Source organism: Xiphophorus hellerii, chromosome 23, assembly GCF_003331165.1.
Source record: "Xiphophorus hellerii strain 12219 chromosome 23, Xiphophorus_hellerii-4.1, whole genome shotgun sequence".
In the NCBI taxonomy this organism is placed as follows: domain Eukaryota; kingdom Metazoa; phylum Chordata; class Actinopteri; order Cyprinodontiformes; family Poeciliidae; genus Xiphophorus; species Xiphophorus hellerii.
The window spans coordinates 8265468-8284620 of NC_045694.1; the positions used below are offsets into that span (position 1 = coordinate 8265468).

Genomic DNA, 19153 nt, shown 5'->3' on the forward strand with positions numbered 1-19153 from the left:
AAATATTTTGAGGATCAAATTATGTACTACCAATCACAAATGGAAATAATACAGCTTAAAAAATATATTAACAGAAATTAAAGAAATGTGTATTTCCAAGTGTTTCTTGTTTAGAAGCAAAGAAATTACATTAATTGTTTTTCACCATTTCAAAATCTGGTCTAAATTTGGTGTTTCAGCTAAAATATTTTGAACAATACTTAAAATCTATTTATTATTATGACTACTAAGTCTAGAAACCGAAAACTTCTCTGAAAGAATAATGTAAATAACTAAAATGTCAAATCAAGTTTATTTGTACACCATATTTAAGACAGGCAGTTCAAAGTGATTTACGTCATAAAAACAAAAAATGCAAAATCATAAAAACACAGTCAACAAATGAAGCATTACATTTTGCTGTTGTTACACAACAAATATGTTAATTAATGTTTAATTTATTATGTTCCAAAGCAACTCTAAACAGGTGGGTTTTAGTCTAGATTTAAAGGAACTCAGTGTTTTTGCAGTTTTCTGGAAGTTTGTTCCAGATTTGTGGTGCATAGAAACTGAATGCTGCTTCTCCATGTCTGGTTCTGGTTCTGGGGATGCAGAGCAGAACTAGAACCAGAATCAGAAGATATTTTGATATTTTAACAGTTTGTGAACAGGTTTTACCAATATATTCTGGCAGAACAAGTCCTTTAAGAGTATCCATGATCTTGATTTGGCCCAAAACGAAAATGAGTTTGACACTTTATACTGTAGAATCACTTAAAAGGTTTTGGGGTACAAAAAAACCCAGCAACCTATCATAGTTGAGTAGTCGTCAAGTGTTTCTCCCCAAACCCAGCTGCAGACGAACTCGGCACTAGAGGCAGGTTATAAAACGGATTTGGCACTTTAATCCTGTTGTATTTCGACCAGAGCATGTCACAGTCACAGTTTATAATAGCATCAAAAAATTGTGGTTCTTCTTCCTTACAGGAGAACCTACCTAACGCAGTAGCGCTGTCTGCTTGTGCAGAAAAGGAGAACAAATCCACAGAGTGCAGATCATTTAGCCTCTGTTTACAGAAGTACCAGGTCTTGTACGCTAACAGTACTTGCCATGCAAATTACAGACGAGCAACTCAATTTGTGAGAAAACACACTCATGCCTTAACTTTCTGCTTTTCTCTTAAACCCAGAGCATCCCCTTGAGCCTAGAAGAAAGCCATTGTGTCAACTTTCTCCTTTCTTATTCACTAATCTTTGTTCTGTATGAAACCCTCACTGCAGGTGCAAGACTTAGCACCGGGGATATTCCCCCTCTTCACAGTAATTTATTTAGGCGGAGCCAGCATGTTCAATCCTCTTACGGTATAAAGAGATTTACAATTTCAGCGAGGAAAAAAAGAAAAAATCTACATCAGTAGTTTGAATTGGAAACCCCAGCAGTGACACTGTTTCCAAGGCTTTTAACAAGAGCCCGACAGGCCCTGATAACGCGCGGAAAGTAGAGCTACACCGAAGCGCCGGCAAACACCAGCTGGCGCAGAGCAAACAAGCAAAAAGCGTGTGACGACGCAACGCTGGGGCGTGAGATAAAACTCCCAGTGCAACAGTCATGAGGTAAACCTGCCGTCTGTCTTTCTCCACTTCCTCCGCTGACATGTTTCGCTCTCTTCCCAATTCTGTGTCCTCTTTTCATCCTCTCCAGCTCTCCATTCTTCCCCTCGTCAATTTAGCTACTTTGCTTCCCAAAAGAGGAGCTGAGCCATGGATTCTCTGAGCCAGCTGTCATGTTAAAACTTTAATTCCAGCAAAATTTCACACTCACAGACTTCGTCTTTGGTTGGAGGAACATTAAGAGGGGAGCCTTCAGATCAGATTAAGATACATTATGCATGGAATGGAGAGAAGTCAGGGGGATGAAATGGCTTCATTGACTTGGCTTAAACATGTTGATGGCATTAATTTCACTCGCTCTTGATGTTTCCTCTCAATGTGTGATGAATTTTCATCTCATTTTCCTATTTTACACGAGGCAGAGAATGTTGTACAGCTGAAACCCCTCCACAGCAGGAACACTCTCTCATCCTAACACCCAGACACACACACACACACATCCATGCCACACTCGAAGACATTGCCCTCTTTCCAAACCCCCCAAAACACGCAGCGTAAACATCCCCACAAACTAATACTGATGCACATGTGCCGGCACAGAAACGAAGTGCAGCACAGCGCAGACTCACACAGTGACTGGAGAATAAATCCACTTACGATCAATAATTCACATTTCTTAAAAAGGTTTAATTCTCCGTAGAAAACTGGGAGGCAATTTCCCTCGTTGCTTTGTTGGAAAAGTTTTAGTGCGACCACACACTCTGGGAGAAGAGGCATCACAGATTATACACGAGAGCTGAACTGAAAATGGGACAGAGAAAAGAGAAAGAGAAGAAGATAGAGAGAGAGGAGGGGAAGGGAGGGGAAGAATGGTGGCGTTCAGCAGAACTCCATGTAGTGAACTTGTGGGTTTATTCACAAAATCTCACACTTTAGACTCAAATTTCTATATTTCTTCCTGCAGTTCTTCAATAACAGTCTGCAGATTTGAATAAAACGTATTAACTTTGAACATAATCAGTTAGTAATCAATGCATATCACGTGTAGATCTCACAAATAATGTATATTAAACATGTCTAATAGCACCACTGCTTTTGTTCAAAAATCTGCATATCTTGAACATAACAAATAAGAAATGGGGCAACCTAAAAAAAAGTTGCATTTCCATTACAAATATGTGCAAAAGTTTGCAGATATTCTGCTAATGTGAAAGAAAAAAAAACAATTTCACAATTGTGGTGTTTCTACTGGCCCTTTCCTGCAAGACTTATGATCCTTTATGTCAGGATTTTTTCTCCAAAGTGCTTTTGATTTTCTTGAGGCATAAAAAAGGTGATTGTTTCTAGGATTTTTTTCCTAGGTGATCAGTTGTAATTTTCTCCGAACACAAAGTTGTTATTTGGAAAATACATCCATAGTCTTCAGGGGTTACTTGATGTCACAATATTTTTTTTTTTACCAGCAAGAGTAGAAGGAGGGACTGGATATTCCTGAGTTGCTTTTTCGTCTGTCAGCCATATTGGATTTAACAAAACTGTTCCTGCACTTGCAGTGGATGGCCAGTAGTTGGCAGTGTATTATACGATGCACTAGTGTCTACTTTAGTGGTCTCTGTGCATTTATAACATAAAAATCCACAAGAAACACAAAAAAGTGGCTTTTAGATAGCTGCCCACTGCAGTGACCACACTATGCATGAAAGGGTTAAATAAGAATTAAAATCACACATGAATAAGTTTGTTCACGTGATAAGTCATTAAAAAACATGCGTAGCCGTCGTCCAATAACCACTTCCTGTTGTTTTCTTCTCTAATAAGATCCGATTGTTGATCACATGACTTGTGTGATGTGAAAAACATGTTTACATTGCAATTTTGTGAAATATACTAAAAAGTACCTCATGCAAGTGCAAAAACTTTTATCGAAAGAACAATACATTTTGGAGACCTGGCTTTAACCCAAACCAACTGGTTGTCCACTTCCTGTATTCTTATTTTTAAGAACACACAACATGCCATGTCTAGGTACAAGGACAGGACAGAAAGTGAGGGGGAAAGCTGCCAAAACAATCTTCTTCCCAACAACTCGTCTCAGAAAATGCAGGACACGGCAACCATAAGATGAATAACACAAAGGAAAACACAAAGTGACAGAACATAAAGGCGGTGCCAACAAGCGGAGGACAAAAAAATTAAAACACACTCAAGGCAAGTGCATCAAAGGTTTGAAAAACTACTAAATTTTTGACACTGCTGCCTTTGCAGCCAAGCTGGCAGTGAAGATGTCTGTGACAGTCGTCACAGTGACATGATGAGGCTGACACTCAGCAGAGATGAGGCCAAGAGGCATCAAACACCAAACAGGACAGCAACGTTCCCCAGAGCGAGAAGCAGCTCAAACCAAACGAACCACAGGAGATACGCCGACTTGTTTGGATGACAGAGTTCTTGGGTTAATTAGTTTTTTGGAGAGGTAACAAACATCCACCATATTAATTCTGGAACAGAAAAAGGGTGACTGATTTTGTTTTTACATGCTGCAATCAAAATAAAGGTCATAATTCTCTACTTTGGCTTTACCTAATAGAGAAATCTCTGGCTGGTTTACTACAGCTTATCTAAATGATCAGTCCAACAATACAGGGAGAGGATATGTTTACCATCATGCTAATATTGTTATTTTTTACTCTTTCTGTAGGAATCAGCAGTCATTCGATCTAATTTTTGCTTATTTTTTAATGCAGCGTCTTATAAACCCATTAAAAACCCTTCAATTCTTCACATTTATTTATGCTACAACCTCAAACTTTAATATATTTTATTGGGACTGATTGGAAATACTGCAAAATTATGAAGTGGAACTAAAATATTACATCCTTTTCTTTTTTTTACACTTTTCAGTGTGGTGTGAAAGTCCAACAAAATAGGCAATGTTAAAAAAATACTAGGAGTGTTTATTTAAAGTCTATCACCATGAAGAGGACACAAACATGAGAAAGCATATGTTCCTGATGACAACAAAGCTCCATGCTTAGCAGAAAACTAAAATTTTTATTCACCCTCAAAACAATACCTATAGTAAAACACGGTAGTGGCAGCATACTGCTGTGGGGATGCTTTCATAAGAAGATGGACAGAGCAAAATACAAGTTAGAGGTTCAACTTCCAGCAAGAAAACAACTCTAGATATACAACCAACGCTATAATGAAACAGTTTAGCTAGGAGCACATTAATGTGTTAGAGTGGCCCAGTCAAAGTCCAAACCTAAATCAAACTGGAAATCTGTTGCACAGACATTCTCCATTAAGTCTGACTAAGATATTTTTATGAAAGAAAAAGGCATATGGTCCAGTCTCTACATGTGAAGAGCTGGTAGAGATGAAAACAAAAATATTTATGATTGTAGACTAGATAAAGGTTCATGCCACACTTTCGAGATTTTTAGGGGTAAAAAAATAAAAAAAGACATATTCTTCTTATTTCACTTTTATTAATCTGTCACATAAACTCCGATTTTAATATTTTGAAGCTAGTGGCTGCGACTTTGGTATTTTTTTAGATCGTACCAAAATGTTAGTCTGCATCTCCTTTCAGATTTAAATTTTAATTTATTTTTTTAATCCATAAGTATAACAGAATCCAGACAATTTAAATTCCACCTGGTTGCTTAACATTTTATGGAATCTATTAAATTTTAGATCACAGATGCATAATATGCAAAGCTGCTGGGATTTGGCTTGTATTTGCTTTGTTATTTATTTGTGCAGCTGAAGGGTCACAGTGAGGTATGTAATATGTTAGTGAAGAACAAGCTGTGCTTCTTATTTAAAAATTACATTTTAATTTTGTCTCAGTGTTGAATAGATCATAGTGAGTGTCAACCTGCTCACACTGCTGCCATGTCATGACATTTTTTGGATTAGAAACCAAATATTCTGAATATAATGAACTCAATGTTCACAAGATCTCAATACTAATTAATTTCCCCTTTTATTTTGCTTTAATATTGCATGTCTGCTTTGAACACATGAACTGGAGTGTATGGTGTTGCAGCATAAATGTGGAGTGTAGATTCCTGTGGTTAGCTGCTCCTGCGGTCCTTCTAATTGAAATGCTGATTCAACAACAGAGCAGCTCTGGCTGAAGTTTAAAGGAGGTGAAACAGGAGCTACACGTCTTTTCTTGTCAGTACGGATTAACTTCAGACATGACGGCGCACAAATCTACAGAAATGGGGGAGGTGCTCAGAGAAAAGAAGAATTTGTTTTAACCTGAATGGAGCTGCATTCCCATTACAAATGTGCACAAACTTTTGTCAATATTCTGCTAAAGTAAAAAAAAAAAAAAAAAACCACACAATTTGGAAATTGGAGTGTTTTCATTACATAAGAAATAGAATCAAAATCACATGTGAATAAGCTTGCTCATGCGATAAGTCATTAAAGACTGTATGTGGTGTTTTGGGGAAATTTTGCAGAAGAGCTGTGGATTCAACATGTTGGAATGACACAACTTTTTATGAACTGTGTGATGCTGAAAGCTCCGGTGGAGCTAGATTGCAAATTTTCCAATAAAAACAAAAATAAACCATTATCCTACTATCACTTCCTGTCGTCTTCTTTGTTGTTTTTGCCGGTAGTAACATCCGGATGTTGATCACTTGACTCTTGTGATGTGAAAAGTCTTTAGATGTGGTTGAAAAATTACCTAATCCTAGCGCAAAAATGTTTTTTTTTTTTTTTTTTCAAAAACTGCCGTATGTCCCTTACGCGAATTTATTACAATTTCAGTTTGCTTAATTTTATTGTTAATGGAAATGCAACTTCTGTGTATTCATGCTTTAAGATGCATTGTTTGTTACTGAAGTAGTTGAAGTGAAAGAACAACTTAAGTAAATCAGGTGAGACTTTTAGTTTAAACAAAATGATTAGCATAGTTTCTGCTCATTTATTTTCTGATCCATGTGTCAGAGTTTCTGCTTGCTGTGTGCAGACGCACTCAGTCATCTGGAGGCTCCATGTTTCTGTAACAGGTTTATTACCCTCCCTGTCCACAGAGCACACAGCTCTATACAACCTGTCAATTAAAATGATTTCCAAGGAGAGATTTTAATCCCTGGAAGACATCTTGGGACTCCTGCAGCTGTCCCACCAGTGGGCCTCATCACCATATGTGAAAACTTTTTGTTTGAAAGAATAACTGACATTTTGCAAAAGTTTTCCATCATCATGATGGATTGCTTTGTGAAAGAGCCCAGCATCCGAATGCACATATGGTCAGCGTGAATATCATTTCATGAGAATAACCAGCGTACTTCCTACAGGTGTTTTGATGAATCTGGAGTACCAGATGGTTTCTTACAACGATTCTCCTGAGAAGTCATGGTTGGCCTTTCATCCAACAAACCATCTGTAGATTGTTATTTAAACAGATTTCCACCAACGAAATCAACAAAACGCAATAAAGAAGGTAGTCAAAATGTAAACAAAAAGTTCAATATAGAAATAAATGTGGGAACGTTTCTACAGACAAGCCTCAGGTGGACCAAGAGAAGAAAACTACAACTACTGGCGTAGAAAAAGATTCTTAATAATGGTAATTTGTTGTTAGCTCAGTTTAGTTGGACAACATGACAACAGTTAAAAAAACATGCACAAAAAATGGCAAAATTACAAATGAAACCATTATATAATAAAATTTGTCTAAAGTATGTGTTAAAATATAATACTAGTAGAGACAACACAAATCTGATCCAATGTTATAGGCAGAAATAGAAAAGGGGAGAAGCTAACTGTCATTGGTTGCTATGGTAACCACCAACTATTAGCATAACATAACTTATGTTGTTGCTTGGCAGCAGCTATATCACTTATCAGTTAAAAGTTTGCCTGGCAAACTTGTTAAATGGTACTACCTCCAAAACGTTGGCAGCAAGTGAATATTATTTTTTTAGACAATAAAATAAACCGGTCCAAAAAGTGAATCAGACGACATCTCTAACTGAACTTGTACCGGCGGTCGCTGAGATCCGAGAACGCTGTTTTATCCACTAAGCTATATCGACCGACAGAAGTCTAATGATCCTACCTGTCATCGATTCTGATCTAACGGACACCTCGCGCTTTAAGAAGCAAACCTGGATTAACTGGTGACACTTTCAGAATCTCAGTTTGAGTAAAGATTTTAACCTGTTTCTGATGTAAAAGTATATAAGACAATTGTTTTTTTCAGCATTCTCTCTTATGGTTGAGTATCAGGGTCACTTGATGAAAAAGAATAAAGATGTTTAGTTAAAATACGAGAAAAATATCAACAATAAAGAAGAAATGATACTGCCACATAGAGTTGCGGTAGCCATGTCTTCTGTAAGTGAACTAGGAAATAAGCTATAGCATGTTACAAAAACAGTGTTTAAAAAGATTTCGCTATAGTTTCTGTGGATATCTATTTGAAATATCATACAATATGAGGGAGATGTGAAAAACAACATAGCCAGTCGATCTTTTTAAATATTTTAATTTTAATCCCATGGCTCTTCAACATTTATGTCGGCTTGCTGAGATCTGTTTATGGCATCTTGAGAGCTATTTCGATCTTCCTATGATGAGTTTCAACCTCTGAAGCAACACATAAATCAGGACAAGTTCTGCGTAATTTACATGTTTTGGTGATTTTACAGATTAATGTAAAAAAAAAAAAAGGCAACATACCATGTTAGACCAATAAAAGTCTTTCTAATTAGTATTCCTGAGATCTTAATGGTTGTCTTACGGAATAGGATAGTATTTTTGCTAAATTTTTAAGTTTTTTAAGCTTTTCTCAGTGTTTACTTCCTGGTTCGGTAAAGGGGTCCTAAAAAGCCACGCCCACACAAACATCTGTCCTTCCCAGCTGCCGCCACCAGTTAATTTAGCCACCAGTTAATCTATAACAGCACAAACGTTGGAAATAGCCAGCTTAGAAACCTACTCCCTCCTGAAGTGTTGATCAATTTACCGACTTTGCCTGAATTCACACCACATGATTTATGTCACTATGTCATAAACAGCGTTTCCCTTAAACCGGAGCAACATTAAAAACGTACAAAAGACGAGATGCTAACCAGTTTTTTCAATACATGCTAGGCTACATGACGGTGGGGCAGTGTTTCCATGGTTGCTAATAGAGATACGTATCTTCTCCAAAGAGCAATATTTTATTTATATCTTTCTAATAATACTTATTTATAAAGTATATGAACGTAAATATTCTTACCCTGTAAAACGCGTTCGCTGCAAATCCGTGGTTACACCGTGAACTGCCAGTCATTATGATTGACGGCTGCTATCCATCGCCGCCGCCATCTTTCCTCATTAAAAGTTATAAATAAAAATGACAAGTTTGTTTTGCATCCTTGTCTGTTTGTGCAGCCGACAGTGCAGCACCCTATATCCATTTTTACTGCGAAATCCACTAAATAAAAGCGATATTAGACTACTGGTTGTTGACAGGCTTTAAAGGAGCGCATTGGTTGTTTTGACGTCCATCATGGCGGCGTGGGCGGAGTTCTGGAGAGCGTGACGTCACAGACAATGGGTCAAGACCAATAAATGTCAGGAGAATTAACTTTTTGACTAAAACAGAAATGCATTTAAAGATTAAAAACACAGTTATTTACTAGTTTATTTATTATTAATAAATTTACATTAAAATGTATTTATTAATTAATTTCCCTTTGGGATTAATAAAGTATTTTTGAATTTGAATTTACAAACTTCACACCTATAATATTGCTCAAATAAAACCCTTACACATACAAAATGTTTGAAGTCACCCACAGCTTTTTATTGTGCTTCTAAGAAATCAAACTTTCTTGTCGTCATTTGACCTTTACAGGGGGCAGCATGTGGCTCCATGGCAGAGCACACACTGCATATGGAGGTTGTTGTCCTTGACGCAGCTGTCCTGGATTCAGTTCTCAACCCTGGACTATTTACTGCATGTCTTTCCTCTTGTCTCTGCCCTTTTTCCTGTCATACTACAAATAAATACAGGCATCAAGCCCTTTAAAAGAAAAGAAAAACTCACCAACAGTGATTTTTCCTGTATATTTGGAAATTTATTTTAACTTCTCTAACAGCAGAAACAGTCAAGCTCTTTATTTTATGATGTTCTGGCTGGAAAGTAGAGTAAATGTTTATTTGCGACTTTAATCGGAGTTCCCACATGCAGCAGCTGCTCACAGCCAGGTGGTGTGAAATCTATTCTAAACAGCCTTTTAAATGTCTAAAGTATTCAGCTATAAAACATGCAGCTGAACAAAAACAATAAACCACAAAAGAGCGTACACGCAACTGAGCACAGAAAGAGGCAGAAACTCACACGGACCCATAACTGAAGCCTGAGATTCTGCAGAATATTCTAACAAGCAGTAATCCATCTCAAACTATGATCTTTGTATCTGTGGTGAATTTATCTATTGGCCAGACAAACAAACTGATCCATAAGGTGTTTGTCTTTGAGTTTGTCAGGCTCAAAGAGATTTAAAGACCAGCTCATTGAGCCACAGAGCAATTATCTGACAGGCGGAGCTGTCATTTTTGTCAACAACACTTAAAGACTTTCCCTAAAGGCAGACAGACAATAATAAAACATTGAAACTGCTGCTGATCTCATCCATTCAACACCACTAAAGCTTAGCAGACACACTGCAGCCAAAGAAACAAGCACATAATCCTTGTTCTGTTTAGCGTTAATAAAAATCTTGTTTACTTTTGAATCAGTGGGATGCTTAACGAAAATATGACTGTGACTCAGTTCCTCCAGGTCACAGTTTGGGATAAAAACAGAAATTTATCTGCATCCTTAGTAAAACTATGAAAAGAACATTAAGTAAATTCATGTTTTATTGCAGCAGCAAATAAAACAGCTTTTTTCTTTTGATAGCATGTACTCAGTGTGGACAAATTAAATGTTGAGTAGTAATTGTTTTTAACAAAATCACTATAAGCATCTCTGCTGTTAATACTTTGTATAACTCATTTTTGAAAACCAAATAATTTATTTCCATTTGGTGCAGGATGCTTTCATATTGAACTTTTTTGCAAGTGAACTATTATTTGTGAACAAACGGATAAGGATCACAATCGTTGCTCTTATTGGACAATTGAAAAACTTCATAGATACAAGTTCATGCCCTTAAACACATAATCATTCATTTATGTTAAAAGACAAATGAAAACAGTTCAACATTACATGATTTATCTGCTTTTTGACTCTTAATTTAAAAAGATTAAGAGTCTTTAGTAAATTTTTACAGGATTTGTGTTAAATCCTGTAAAAATTATGTATTTAATTCTCATTTGTCTTTCTCATAACAATGAAACAACACGGAGTGTCTAAATAACATTTAGTAAATAAAAAGTTTGTTTTTATGTGTTGTGTGTATGGGGGTTGTTGTGTATTAATAATGAAAAGCAATTAAGTGCAGGTCATTTTATAATTAACAATCATTGAAAAATGCTAATTTCTAAAGAGATTTTTAGTTCTTCGGATCTTAACACAGTAACATTTACCTAATATCTCTCTAACAGAGCCAAGTTGATCATATCACTGTCAACTGAAGGCAGGAAAAACGTTTCAGCCATCTATCTAGTAGTGACTGAAACTGGACATTAAAGGAACTAATCGATATCTTTGATATCTGCACCATCTGCCAGAGACGTGTTTCTGTATCTCTAAACTCAAAGCACACTTTGTGGTTGTCGATAACAAACCTGCTAAAAAAAAATGAAAGCCCAGATATTTTGTTGAATTTTGAAACAGACTGAGTTAACTGTCACATGAAAGAAAAGTTTACAGAAGTTACCAAAAAGCAGTCTGACCTTTTTCTCAGAAAGAAAATAGCACATCAATTTGTCATCAATCTTTTTCCATATTCCTCCTATATGCATCCAAATGCAAGAATCTAAAAAAGGTCACTTCTTGTCACCTCTGTCACACATTTTTCCCACTTTTAGCTTTGACAGAGTAACAAATACTCTAGCCTGTGAATGAATTAAAAAGGTATTACTGTGCACTTTACCTGGTGGAACTCTCTCTGGTGCTGGACGGCCCCAACGTCGCCTCCTATGGGCAGCTGCTCCGATAGCTCTTCGTCCTTGGCTGTCAGCCATTCTATGATCTCCTGCAGAGAGAGCTGCAGCTTCCCGCTGTTGTCGGAGAAAGCTTCGAGCCGTGCCCTGCCAACACACGTACGCACAGGGAATGGATTTCGCAAACGTTTTCCAAAGCACCAGCCAGGAGATGACATGAAGCCATTTCCTCTCACCACCCAGAACGGCAGCATAGAGCGAACTTCACATATAGTCAAACTAGTTACCATCATTTGTTTCAAAATAAAGATTCATTATGAGTTTTAGACAGTGTCCCTCATCTTGTTGAAGAACTGTCCTGTTGAGATTTTAAAATTCAAATTCAAAAATACTCTATTGATCCCAAAGGGAAATTAAATGACATTGTAGATCATATTAATTCAGATTCTTCAGTTATTGTAGATGGTGGTGGCAGGAAAGATCCCCTGTAGCAGTCTGTGTTACAGTGAATCTGAAGAAGTCTCTGACTGAAGACATTGTTTTCAGTGAAAGAGTCTCATGAAAAGGATGGTCAGGGTTGTTTATAATTTATAAAATTTTACAAAGAATTATTCTTTGTATCATCATCTCCAGAGGTTTCACAGGCATCCCCAGAACAGAACCAGAACAGAACCAGTCTTCTTTATCAGGCTGTTGGGCCTTTTTAGGTCCCTGGCTCTCATGCTGCTGCCCCAACAGATGACAGACGAAGAGACTAAACTCTCAACAACAGACTTATAGAAGATCTGCAGCATTTCGGTGCAAACCTTGAAGGATCTTAGCCTCTTCCAGTCTCCTCTGTCTCTTCTTATAGACGCTTCACTGTTGCATCTCCGGTCCAGTTTGTTGTCCAGATGAACACAGAGGTATTTATATTCCTGAACCACCTCCTCTTCTTCTCCCATGATGGAAATAGGGTTTGATCTTTCACCCTGTTCCCCCTGAAATCAACACTCATCTCCTTTGTGTTGTTTACTTTCAAGATGAGTTGATTGTTTCCACACCATGACACAAAGCCGTGAACCAGATCTCTGCACTCAGCCTCTTGTCCATCTCTGATTATCTCTGATTCATTTTACAGCTCAGGTCATACGGGCATGATTCTCATTAATTTGTAAGTTTTTATTTTAATATTTCTTTAACATGTTACCAAAAAATCTGTTTTTCTGAACTGAATGCCTGGCTATCTTAATTATGTTACACAATATTATGCTAATACTGACACATACTCAACTATGCAAATGTAATGCATTCACTTCAATCTTTTTTATTATTTAGTGCGGAAGGGCACTGACTGTCGTACAAAGACAAGGCTATTAGCTTGTCATTTGGGATTGAGTCCAGCTTCTTTGCCAGAAGAGAAACCATATTTCTGCTTTTGGTTAATCTCATTGTATAGACGTTTTCTCAACAAATCAATAAATGGAAAAGTTCAACAAATGAGCAAAGCTCTAAGAAGGGGAAATGTAGATTTACATGATAGGGGAAAATCTCTTGGAGCCATTTCTGATTCAAATGCAAGATGGATGTTCAGACAAAACTTGTGCTTTTTAGACGCATTGTCTGCTCCACTTTTCACTTGTCAACTGAGCAACTAACTCACTCACTCTTTGGTTGCTAGCAATCTTTTTTTTTAATCAAAGTCTTTCATCTGCCTACATTCCCCAGAATGCTGTGCAGTTAAAATCTGCCCGATTAAGGAGCTTTATTTCACTTCAGAGTAAAAGTCAAAGTCACATCATTTTGTATCTGTCTTTAAATGTTCCAGTACACTGCTGATTGCAGAATATTGATAAGAAATAATGATTTAGGTTCAATAAATTTACTGGATTTAACAGCTAAACCAAGTAGTGGGAGGTTTTTCAGAATAAAAACGGAGTTTCTCAGGGAACAAGGAATTCTCAAAGAAATGCCATTATTTCTCCTGAAATGTTTTTTTCAGGATTGCTATCAATGTGAGCAGAGAAAGAAGCAGCACTGGAAATACTGGATGTAAATACAGGATGTTTTGGGGTTTTTTTACTTTTGTTTTCCAGCAAAAGTAAAAGTAAAAAACATACTGTGATTTCTGCATTTCCAAACTCTGACTTCATCAATCTTCAGCCACATTTCACTAAATGTGAGCAAGCAGGAACACTCTGCGACTGAAATAAAAACTGCCATCATGGTGCAAATGATGGTAGAAATGAACATTGTGACGAGGCCTCAAACAGCAATGAGGAAAGTTTATCTGCTGATTTTAATTCTCAGTTTGCTTCCTCTGCCTACCTGTCTGCAACCCAACTCATTTATGCAGCTAATTCTGAATCTAGGATTATTTAAATAAATGTAATTTTAAAAAAACAACTTTGAAAAGGATGCCAAAATAAAGTACTCTAAAGCTTCATCAGCAGGTGTTCAAGTCATGTTTTCAGAGTTTCTATTAACCTTCTTTCATGCTCTAAGCATTATTATTCATTTTTATATAATTGAGACGGTTACACAGTGTGACATTTTCTCTCTTTATTTGTCTCGTGTGCAGAAACCATAGCAGCAAAGAGCCAGTGACTTCAGCACTCCATATGCTGAGGCGAAGAGAATCGGTAAATATAGATGCAAACAGAACAAAGTTCAAAAACCTGTTAGTGAGAAAGAAAAATTATTCCTAACATATTTGTTAGACTTCAAGGAACACTGACAACAAACTGCTTCTTTCTTTCACGTTTTACTCTAACTGTGCTGCTTGAAACCAACACAGAATATTTCAAAATAAAGCAATATCACTCTGGTTTAGCATGAAAAGTACAAGCTGAGTATTGTTGATGTGGTCTGAACCAGGAAATGACTTGAGGTACTGAGAGAAACTCACATAAAGCCTTGAGTTAAGTCTCAAAAGCTTAATAAGTAACTCAGAATCATCATAAGCATAACAAGTAGGAGGTTTGTACAATTTGGCAACACTGGAGCATCCCACTGGTCCCTGTTGTGCTTTGGCTTATTGACAATGTCAACAACTGTGAGACAAAATGTAAAAATACAAATTTTAGCACTTTCTAAAACTCCAAGTAAAGCATTGAGTTGTTTTTATGGCAGAAGTTTGTTCTTTCACAAGTTATAATTTGAGCATCTTGGACATTTCTCCAAATGTATTTTTGCTCTTAAGATTTTTTCTTATTATAAGTCTTCAAAATTGAAAAAAACAAGTTATTCTTTTCAAGAAGAGTTAAATAATTAGAGTCTGGACTCTCTTTCTGTCTGCTTGTAGTGGATCACAGAGTTGGAGTCAGGAAAGAGTCCCTGCAGGCATGTACAGTGTTTCCTATCATCATGAACTAGTCAGCATCTAATTTCTCTCAACTTCTTTTTGTGTGGGATCTCACATCGCCTCCACATGGGGACGAGGTTTTATTGTTTAATGCTTTGACCCCTGGTAGGAATTTTCCACAGCAATCAGCCTCAGTCTAAGAGTCAGAGTATAACTCATTCAATCAACGGAGCAGATAAATGTGATCTTTTATTCAAATGTAAATAAAAAAGTGGACACTCAATGAGATGTTGAAGCCAGTATTTTGACCCTGATGAGATGCACACAGAGATGAGATGCCGTATCATGTTCCAGAGTCCGAATGATCTGGGAAACTCCTTGATCTGCAGATCAAAAGTATGACATCTGCAGCCACCGCTGCTGCTGTCGAAGTGGTCCGAGTCGGGAACCAACCGCCCCTGCAGCGGGGCGCCAGTGGAGGGACCGCTGGGAGACCGCTCCATGTCTCTTGGAGAAATCACTGCTAAAGCAGGACATCACAGTTGAAAAAAATTTCTAAACTAAAAATCTAAGAAGATAAAATACCATGATATACAGCTCTGGAAGAATTTAAAAGACTTTAATTTATCAGTTTCTCTGATTTTACTTTTTATAGGTAAATGTTTGAGTAAAATGAACATTGTTCTTTTATTGTATGAACTACTGACATGTCTATGAAATTCCAAGTAAAAATTTAGTATTTATTAGCAGAAAATGAGAAATGGTCAGAATAATGAAAGGTGCAGCGCTTTCAGACCTCAAATAATGCAAAGAAAACAAGTTCATTTAGGAAACAACAATACTAATGTTTTAACTGAGGAAGAGTTCAGAAATCAAGTTTTGGTGGAATAACCAGGAGGTTTTAATGGGGCTCCTTTTTTTCTCCAGTGCTGTATGTATGTACATTATAATATTCTGAATGTCGTGGCATTTTTTAGAGGAAATTAAAGGGTTGCAGACTTGCTGAAGGTTTGCCGGTGGAAACTGCAGACGGAAATCCAGCAGCTGATTGTCCTAAGTGCATACCAGCACCCAGCAGGGTAAGAAATGTTCGAGGGAAGGGCTGCTCTTGCATAAATGGCACATCTGGCACCAGAGGGATGAGGGCATTGTCAAGGTTTCGCAGCGTTTCAATTACACACACCATGGGTCTGCACTCAGATATCATTACGCCTGTACATCACAATTTGCTGGGACAGTCACATCAGAGATAATAAGGCTGAGTGAAGAGAGGAACTCCTACATAAAGCCCTTATTTAGGGGGGTGGGCTGAATTAAAATTCAGACGGCGTCTTAAGTGTAAATAGAGAAACACTTAAAGGATTCAGGCCTAATCTAATCAGGTAGGATCTCATCAAACAATGCCCCCACTGGCCAGACTAATCAGGAGTGAAATTATGCATGACACTTGGATAATCCTAAACAATGAAGAGTCTAAAACATTCACCGTTAGCACTTGATCTAAAACAATATCAAATAGTGGAGAAGAATTACTGAAGGACAATTTGCTTCCAGCTGATTTTGGCACCGATGAGTTCTGATTCACTGAAGAGTCATGGATTACTTTATTATTGAAGCGACTGGAGAGCTGCGTAGGACTTTGGTACTCAACTGGTTCAAATCTTACATAAAGAACGGGGACCTTTTCTTGTCTTCTCAGACAGAAGTCACATGTGGGGTACCCCAAGTTTCAATCCTAGGACCCCTCTTATTCAATATTTATGCTCCCTCTAGCTCTAGTTTATAACAGGAAATAAGATTGAATACCATAGCTGCGCAGATGATACCACTCTACATCATGATGTCACCAAATGACTCTGAACCCATCCAAGCACTGAACAAATGGTTAGAACAGATAAATGTGTGTTTGTGGCATAAATTTCTCCAGCTCAACAGAAACAAAACTGAAGTTATTATCTTTGGACCTAAAGAGGAACCATCCAGAGTCAACGCACAGCTTCAGTTACTACAACTAAAAACCAGCGATCAGGATCGATATCTGGGTGTAGTGATGGACTCTGACCTGAACCTTCAGAGCCACATGAGGACAGTTACAAAGTCGGCCTTCCATCACCTGAAGAACATTTCCAGGATAAGAGGACTAATTTCTCAGTGAGATCTAGCGAAACTCAACCATGTGTTTATTTTAGTCGCATTGTTTACTGCAACAGCGTCTTTACAGGTCTGACTAAAAAAATCAATCGGATCCAGAACACTGCTGCTGGCGTTCTGACTAAAACCAGGAAGATAGAGCACATTGCATCTACTGCTGTTGTATCAACCATTCAGACATCTCAGGTCTTCTGGTTCTGCTCTGCATGCCCGGAACCAAACATGGAGAAGCAGCAAACATGGAGAAGCAGATTTGCTTGCACCACAAGCAAATCTGCTTGTGGTGCAAGCAGATTTGCACCACAAATCTGGTGCAGATTTGTGGTGCAGCTTCTATGCACCACAAATCTGGAACAAACTTCCAGAAAACTGCAAAACTCTAAATTTCTGTAAGCCCACCTGTTTAGAGTTGCCTTTGATTATTAGTAAATGGAACATTGATCAATATATTTAATGAATATTGATGATTTTGATGATGGAACTTGACAAAATGTGATGCTTATTTGTTTCACAATTGTATGATGATGGTTTTGTGATGCAGAGCTCTCTGAACTGTGCTGTTGCTGAAATGTCCTATAGAAATAAACCTGAACTTGAACTTACTTTGTGTATTTGAGGAAGCGATGAATGCTTTAGGACTTAGAGGGGAAAAGACAAGGAATCAAGGTGGTTGGAGTAAATTTCAGAAGTCTAAAGCCAATCTGTGTGAAGCAGACCATGACGTCCTCTCGCCTCTTGTTGCCCCTTCCAACTCAGTTTTCAGTGGTAATTGAATCAGTGCAGAAATGTTTCCCTTTTGCCCCAACAAAACAGCCTTTCACTCTGAAACCAGGTGCAGACACACATCGACTTAACAAGGTTCTCATTTCATGTCTTTGATGAGTCTAAGCAACGTCATCCATCAAACTGATGACCTTGGCAGTTATGCACAGATGCTTCAGAATGCTTCAAATACTAATGTGGGAATTCACACTGAAAACATGCAGGTGAACGCACGAATCGCTGCTGCTTCCACTACACACACACACACACACACCCACACACCCCCCCACACGCACACACACACAGCAGGTGAGACAAATAAAGAAACACTTGCTCTGTAATGGAATTGTCTTAACATGACAGCTGCTGTCAGGAAAACCCCCAGCTCTGCTCGGCTGCAGGTTTGCTGCACTAAACATCCGCTAAGATGGGATTCTCTCTCTGCAGGAAACACCTCCGAAGTGGTTTAACAGCTACTGCATGTGGGCCAGGTTCTGCAGCTGTAGACTGAAGATGTCAGACTTTATCTGTCAAAAAAAATAAATTGAAAAGGGAAGCTGAGCATCATCATTGTCTTTGCAGGGAGATTAATGTTGAAGTTAAATGTGCTCCAACTGACTAGTTCTCTGATATTACGCAAATATAAAAAATGGGTTTTGCTTTCTTTTGTAGAATTTATTGGAAAAGATGTGTACAAAAACCTTAAAATGAGTGCTTGTAAAAGAAAACTTTAGTGAAAAACTTCCCAACAGTGAGCTTTAAAGACTTATTACTCACCTTACTATTCTTCTCACCTTGTTGTGTGAGTGTTTTGTCTTGCAGTCCAGCACTGTTTGTTACAGTTCAACCTGTTTTTAAACATTTTAATCAAATCTCCAGCTGCAGATATGAGCATGTTTTGACAAATAACTATTTTCAGGTAACCATTAAGCCCCATTTCCTAACCCTAGGAAACAGGAAGTCACAGGTCACTAATTCAAGATTAAATATGTTTAGAAACTCTGACCAACTATGAATTAAAAAAATGCTTCAGTCTATTTTACAGGAGTGCTTATTGGATGCAGACTGCATGAAGACAATCATTAGCACAATCATTGGGGATAACATGCAGGTAATTTGCATGTCATCCCTATTCGAAGATAAAATGTAACAGACTAGCAAACATTTAACAAGCAATTATTCATCAGATTTTTTTTTAAATGGGCACATTGCACAGATTTTGTTTTAACCAGAAAACAATTATTCACACAACACCTGAATTCCAACCCTACCAGTAGCACTCTGAGCTCCCAC

General features: G+C 37.6%; 1 protein-coding gene across 5 annotated transcripts in view; it reads right to left on the minus strand.

Annotated features, from left to right (window-relative positions):
• drp2 (dystrophin related protein 2) overlaps positions 1 to 19153 on the minus strand; it is a 291935-nt gene that overhangs the window by 77813 nt on the left and 194969 nt on the right. For 4 of the 5 annotated variants that reach the window (XM_032554734.1, XM_032554732.1, XM_032554733.1 and 1 more), the window contains one exon: positions 11655 to 11811. The exons of the other annotated variant lie outside the window; for it this stretch is intronic. In XM_032554734.1, the coding sequence (XP_032410625.1) occupies positions 11655 to 11811 (157 nt within the window). The remainder of the gene's footprint in view (positions 1 to 11654; positions 11812 to 19153) is intronic. 5 annotated transcript variants of the gene reach the window in all.